Source organism: Sinocyclocheilus rhinocerous, unplaced genomic scaffold (genome assembly GCF_001515625.1).
Source record: "Sinocyclocheilus rhinocerous isolate Xijiao unplaced genomic scaffold, SAMN03320098_v1.1 scaffold1351, whole genome shotgun sequence".
NCBI classification, from domain to species: Eukaryota; Metazoa; Chordata; class Actinopteri; order Cypriniformes; family Cyprinidae; genus Sinocyclocheilus; species Sinocyclocheilus rhinocerous.
In genome coordinates this window covers 1-7,595 of record NW_015654494.1, presented here as the reverse complement: position 1 = coordinate 7,595, position 7,595 = coordinate 1, and the positions used below count along the sequence as shown (strand labels likewise).

At 36.4% G+C, this 7,595-nt stretch overlaps 1 protein-coding gene across 1 annotated transcript; it reads right to left on the bottom strand.

Moving 5' to 3' along the window:
• Window positions 1-477: 477 nt before the first annotated feature.
• LOC107717148 (uncharacterized) lies at window positions 478-5,079 on the bottom strand. The gene is made up of 5 exons (XM_016523814.1): window positions 4,842-5,079; window positions 1,153-1,452; window positions 685-930; window positions 607-620; window positions 478-513 (listed from the first exon to the last, which is right to left on the bottom strand). The coding sequence occupies exons 1-5, from the start codon at window positions 5,077-5,079 to the stop codon at window positions 478-480; spliced, it is 834 nt and encodes a 277-aa protein (XP_016379300.1).
• Between the last annotated feature and the right edge of the window lie 2,516 nt (window positions 5,080-7,595).

The following is a 7,595-nucleotide window of genomic DNA, read 5'->3' as shown; positions in this document are numbered from 1 at the left end:
ACAGACAGAAAAGTGACATCTGTGTGTCTTATCTGAGAGAAATATAAACAATAAGCCATTCAAACTGGATCAATAATAACATTAGAAGACAGTAACATTTTAAAAGCCCTTAAACCCTGAATCAAATATGAAGTCTTTATTAAAAAAAGAAAAGAAAAGCCTGTTGTACTTAAAATTATAAGCAAAGCAATTTTGGTAATCTGTATTTAAAATGACAAACCCCACAAAACACACTTGAAGAAGCTATAAAATTCAGCGTCTCCTTTAGATTTCAATACTTCCTGAAAAAGATGAACATATAAATTAATAAACTGCACAAATACTTAGAAATGCAAAAACATTTTTGGAGAAATTACATCAATCATGTACCTGGTGTGTGAATCTGTGCTTGATCTTGTTCAGCTCTTCTGGATCTGATGTCATGAACCAGAAGAATGACAGTAGCCACGCCCACCAGAGCAGAGAGGACCAATCGGATCACAGCTTCAGTAGAACCACAACAGTGGACAGAGTCTGAGGAATAAAAACATCAAACTGAGATCAGCTCAGTCAATAAACGTTAATATCTAGAATATTTGAAGGACGGGGCAAATGATCTCTACTCACCATAGACTGAAACACTGAAAGCTTTTAATGACTTGCTTAGATTTAAATATTCTGGTCCATTTATCAGTAGTAAATAACGCCCAGAATCTTCAGTTGTGATGTTTGTGATGGTCAGAGATCCAGTTTGATTGTCCAGCTCCAGTCTGTCTCTGAATCTCCCATCAAGAACATCCTCATATACAGTGAAACTGTTGTCCTGTTTAGAGATGTCAGCTATTAAAGTGATCTCGTCTCCAAAAACCCAATGAATCAAAAAAACATCTCTTATTTCAGTAAGACCAGAGTTTAGAGTGACTGAATCTCCCTCCTTCACTGATATTTCATCTGGATCACCAAACACACAAAGAGAACAAACAGAAAGAGGGTTAGTCACAAGTTAGTACTGTAAAAATGACTTATATTTGTTTACGTATGTAATTAGTTTGAAATTTAATTTTCAAATAAATAATGATATAAAACAACAGAACAGACACAACAGAAGCAATTTAATTAATTTTGTATCTGGTGATGAAGAAATAAAACAGGTGGAACAAATATTTAACTCACCATAGACAGCGAGAATGAAAGTTATGACCATACGGTTAATGTCTACTCTATAAATTCCACTGTGTTCAGCTGTAAAATTTATAACGGTCAGAGATCCAGTTTGATTGTCCAGCTTCAGTCTGTCTCTGAATCTCCCATCAAGAACATCCTCATATACAGTCATGCTGTCGGACCATTTATTGATTTCAACGATTACAACTCCCGGAATTCCAAACCACCACTGAATCTGATCATCATCCATTATTTCAGTAAGACCAGAGTTTAGAGTGACTGAATCTCCCTCCTTCATTGATATTTCATCTGTATCACCAAACACACAGAAAACAAACAGAAAACAAACAGAAACAGGGTTCATCACAGATTCAAAGTGTTACTTGATGGCTTACTGAAATAAATAGATAGAAATTTTAATTTGAAATGAATGCTATCATGAAATAACAGAAATGGTGTTTGGATAATAACTGTATCTTTGTGCCGATTCTGTGTCTACACCGGACGCGACAGTTGTTGTGTCGCGCCGCGCGGCAACAAAGTCTGTCTACACTGGACAAAGTGATCATTGCAAATCCTTTGAACTTTGTGTCAGTACGTCATAAATAGAACGAGGCATTAGTTTACTGTCGGGGATTTGTCATGGATTTGCATCCAGTGTAGACAGCATCACTAATTATATTGGGTTCTATCAGTGCTTGAAGTGGAAAAAAGAAGTGCAGTTACTCCCCCCTCCCCCCTTCTTATTTATTTATTTAAATATTAACCCTCCTATTACCCAAGGGGAATTTGACCCCATTCAATGCTTAACATCTGTAAATATGACTGACACCTTTTCAATGTCCTCTACACATTTTGTAGCATCAATTTGACCCCAGGCACTTTTAGCTGTATAAAACATAAGAAATATCAACATTTTACATACATTTGTTTTGGTTGTTTTTGGGTGATATTGGTCACTGTGAGATGCTATAATTTAATAAAATTCACTATAATTTTAGATAATCAGTATAATATTCAAAAAACATAATTCTTGTGGTTTACAGGGGGGAGCAAACATATAAAAGCTTACACAGAAGCGTTCTAAACCATTTCTCTTTGTGCTCTGTGGGCTCTCTCTTTATGCTCACTCTCTCTCTCTATTAAAAATTGCCTCTAAGCAAAGGTTTTCTGTCAAAGATATTTTGTCACAGTTTTTTGACAGTGAAATTGAATGTGTCTGAGACAGACGATAATGTTGAGGAGGGCACTGATTATGAGGCATCCTCCTCAGATGAGAATGAGACTCCTCCTGCCGTCTCTCAACCACCAGCAGACACATCACCTTCCAAAAATGGAAAGTTATCATGGTCCCGCTAACCACTTGAATGACAGGGTAAGCTTAGTGCTGCTAACGTCATCAAAATGGTTCCAGGGCCCACCAGATATGTTGTCAGCCATGTGCAATATATAAAAACAGCTTTTGAGACTAAATCTAGTTAGGAGGGTGTATGGGGACAGTTAGAAAGACGTTGATGTGACTGACTTGCAAGCCTACATTAGGTTGCTCATTTTGGCAGGAGTGTACAAGTCAAAAGGAGAAGCAAGCCTTTGGAATGCTGACACTGGAAGGTCAATATTTCCAGCCACTATGTCTCTACAGACATTTCATGTTTTCTCCCATGTCATACAATTTGATTACAAAAAAACAAGACAGGGTCGACGAGAGCGTGACAAACTCGCAGCAATACAGGATGTATAGGACAAGTGGGTCCAGCAACTACCATTTCTCTACAATCCAGGCCCCCACATCACTGTGGATGAATGTCTGGTTCCATTTCATGACTGCTGTCTCTTCAGACAATACATGCCAAGCAAATCAGCCAAATATGGCATAAAAATATGGGCCGCATGTGATGCACAGCCCATCTATGCCTGGAATATGCAGGTGTACACTGATAAATCCACTGGACAAGCACCTGAAGAAAAAAAAAAAAACAGGGCATGAGGATTGTACCTGTTTGCTGGTGTTTGACCCTGCCTGTTTTGACCATTCTTGTGAATAAAAGCTGCATTTGGATCCTCAACTCCATTGTCACGCCTCCCACGTTACATTGAGGAACACATCACTCCTGCAGTATCTCCCACTCCAGAGTATCTTCCCAAGATGGCTGCCAGTCCAGCGAATGTTCACGAAATGGCTGCCAGCTCAGAGACTTAACACAAAATTGGCTGCCGTTCCAGAGTCTCGTCCCATCATGGCCGCCATTCCAGAGTCTTGTCACGTCACAGCTGTCATCTCAGAGTCAATGCAAGTCACAGCCCATTGAGATCTTATGGTGATTTGCAAATTTGTCCATCATGCAATAAGTATTCTGGATGTATAATCTGGAGTGTGGGTGTGTGTGTGTGTGTGTGAGGGGGGAGGTTATTTAAAGGCCTATTTAAGTAGTCAACAAAGACATAAATGACCTGATACAAATCTTTTACTAAAAATAAATAAATAAATAAAATATTCTGGAGGTTTAAATTGCTGTGGTTGTGGGGAAAAGGTGTTATCAAAGTTTAGGGTAACAGGAAGGTTAAATAAATAAGTACTTTTCATAATTCACAATGTATGTATAGTTCCTCCAATCAATCAATCAATCAATCAATCAATCATTCATTAAACATTTTCAATACAAATAAGAAAGTAAATCTGCGATACCAAACAGGACTACAAGGAGACGCCAAAGACCACTAAACCGCCTGCCTGTACTAATACGGATCCATTCAGAATCACTAAACCACTGACCACCATATAATCTAAAACACCTTCAGCCAGCATCCATTATAAAATACTCTTGCTTTTAAGCCAAACACATTCTGAAAAGAATAATTTATTAACATCTGGACGTAAGTCACTATTCTCTCCACTATCTCTGATAAAATCGGCTGTGTTTTCTCTGCATTAGCGCTGTTTTGTACTTACTGTTTGCTTACTGGATCCTTACTTTCCAGTTTACCGGTTTAAAATGACGTGATCGAAAAAACCTGCTTCCTTTAATTTTTTAAGGTATTGTTTTCGTAATTTACTGATTCACATTAGTAATCAATAATGAATTATTATTCTACAACTCCCCTGACATGCTGTGCCCCACACATTGAAAACCCCTGAAACTGTCTCCGCTTGCATTAATTCATGTGATGAGAGGTGACCCCGCCTGGTAGTGTGATTTATATAGTGTCATTTCTAATCTCCCAGACACTGCCGCTTTGACTCTGAGTACCGGCAACATGTCAGAAGTGCCGGTATGCACGAAAAAGTGCCGGTATTCTTCCGGTACTGCGTACCGGTGCGTACCAGCCCACTTCAAGCACTAGGTATTTTGTCGTGTCGCGCCGCTCGCGTCCGGTGTATACACGGTGTCAACCATTGGCCCAACAACAGAATCCAACAGTATTGCACTTCTGCAAAGTTAATTTAATTTGTAATAGTTTAGTTCCAATTTCACTATAGCTCAGTATTTAATCTGAACCCAATGTCAAATGACTCTAAAATTTAAAATAGACTGATATTAATTTTAGTGTTGATATTAATTTGGGTATTTGATTATTCTAGTATTCCCGGCTTATTCTTTTGTTATTCGCTCATTTATGGGCTCATATTCGTTCATCTGTGAAAGCTCTTAAAATATAAAATTAAAATATAAAACAATTGAAACAATTATTTAACCCACCATAGACTTGGAGATTGAAAACTTCTCTCATACTGTTGGTCTCTAGTTGATACTTTCCAGTATGTTCAGGTCTGGTGTTTGTGATGGTCAGAGATCCAGTTTGTTTGTTCAGCTTCAGTCTGTCTCTGAATCTCCCATCAAGAACATCATCAAATACAGTCATGCTGTCAGCCGTTACATTAATGTCGATTAAAGTGTTTTTATATTCAAATATCCACTGAATCTCATCATCCATCATTTCAGTTAGACCAGAGTTTAGAGTGACTGAATCTCCCTTCTTCACTGACAAAAACTCACCAAACACACCTGAAGAGTTTTTCACATAATAAAGCTTTAAAATCATTTCATGTTGGTTTGATGAAGTTTCACTTTTTTTTTTGTTTTTTTTTTTGGGCATAATAAAATAAAACCTGTTGCTGCATTCACCTCTTTTAAAAGATAAATACTTTAACTAGATTTAGTCTGTTTGTTCTTCCCTTGTATTTAAAATATTTAAAGATAAGATATTTTACTCATATTTTGATGGTTTAATCAAACTTGTAGAGTCATTAAAAACAAATCCTCAAACAAATCCCCCCCCCAGAAATCACTTTTGTAATAATAAAAAAATAATGCTTTTACTTTAATCGTTAATGTCAAACTAATGCTGTTGGGTATCTGAGCTTTTTTTTTTTTAATAGACCTGAATTTAAACTTGATCTCAAAGTAAAATCACAGTTCAATTATTTCTCAATTAGAATAACAGTGAATGTAGATCCTCTCTCACTAATGTAACCAGTAATTTATTACATGGTACCAGAACAGAATCAACTGAAATCACAAAAGCAAGTTTCAGACTCACCAACCGGACGCCACAAACACAAACAGAACCAAAATTGGTCAAACATCTTCAACAGTTTCAGTCCACAAATATGAAAAGATAAACACTTCAAAACTGGTTCAGTAATAAAGTGACAGATGAGCTGATGTGAGGCTGATCTATTGTAAAGTGATGTGAAACTACTGTCAGCTAAAATAACTGCATATCTTTGACAGCATTGATGTGTGTGACCAATGACTGTTCTGTTTGTTTTTGCTGATTATTTTACACTCTGAAGTGTCACTGTACGCTCCAGGCTTCCTGTAGATCCTGTTTGATGGTGTAATTTTCAAAAGTGTCCTGTGAAGTTCTCATATGTTACTTCAGTGAGCTTTAAACCAGTATTATTTTAGAATATTTGAGATACTATTACATTTTAACCCTTTAAGCCCTGAGGGTATTTTTGCCTCACTGAAGTTGATGTTTTTTCTGAGTGACACACAAAAATAATGACTCATAACTCGAACATTGTAGCAAGGAGAGTCAAAAAGTTGATATCGTTTGATAGAAAACTTTCTGTACTTTCAATTATTTCATTTGGACATTCTCCTGCTGAGAAATAGCTGATAAAATTGTAAGAAAAATTTGAGTGCTCAAGATACATTTTTCATATGTCTTATTTGACATTTAATATCTCAGGACAGACATAAGGTAGGAGGATGATGATGTTCCCAGCATGTTAGCTGTACCTGTGTCGTTTTGTGGTGATAGCATAAACTACCCAAAAGTTACTTTGCATTTGAATATTCTCATCTTGAGAAATAGGTGATAAAATGTAAGAAAAATTAATGTCGCCAAGGGAAATTTTTCATATCATTCTTACTTGATGTTCAATATCTCATGAAAGAACTGAAAGAAATGTTCCCCAGCATGCTGTAAGTGAATTCAATTTTGTAGTGATATCATGAAGTAATCAAAAGTTCAGTCAGCATTTGGAACCAAGGTAGCCCTTCTCCTTAGCCCTTTACAGTTTTGAAATTGTTGTTTTGAATTTGAAGTAATGCCTCACTCAAGTTTAGTCAAAGCCCCAAACAATTATACTTGTTTTATTCTACTCGATGATACCTTTCAAATGACATATGCCACATTACTATCTGAGCTGTATGACGTTTGTGAGATATTAGAGTACATGGCACAAAAAACATTTTTCATTAATTACGATTTTTTTCTTTTTTATATTTATCCACAAACAACTCAGCACTACTTAGGAGTTAATCAAAGTGGCCACATGCATTGTAAAGGTCAAACTCAAAGCTTTCAAATGACACCTATTTTGTGTTGATGAAGGCATGATTATGATTATTTATGATGATTATTTATTTCTTCGCTAGGGGGCATCCTAAATCTACACTTCGCCACAGGACTGCTTTTTTTTTGCTAAGCTACGTCTTAATTATTTTCCATGTGTTATAGCTTTAAAGAAGATATCTTTAGATCTAAACGATGGATTATGGTGAGTTTGGGCTCTTTTTAATCGGGAGAATTTTCTGCGAATAATGACATGCCATTGTCTATGATATACAGGGCTGGGCTGCATTTCCCAAAAGCACGGTAAACTTAAGCTGATCGTAAAAACGATCGCACAAATCATCTTAGACTTGCGGACCGTATCCCAAAAGCATCGTAACTTAAGTAGTCCTTGAATATCTTCGTAGATCTACGAGTACTCTGGAGTAATCGTAAAGCCCTACATGCATCATAAGAAGACAGAATTATGAGGTCACCTGCAGGACAATCGGCAGATTACACCTTTAAATTTATTCAAGTGCAATGTGATTATAATTATAAACTTTTGATTGTACTTTATTGTACACTTTATCACTCTTTTTTTTTTAAACAATTTATAAATGAAATAATTAAAAAGGGCAGAAAAAAATAGAAATACACATCTAAAT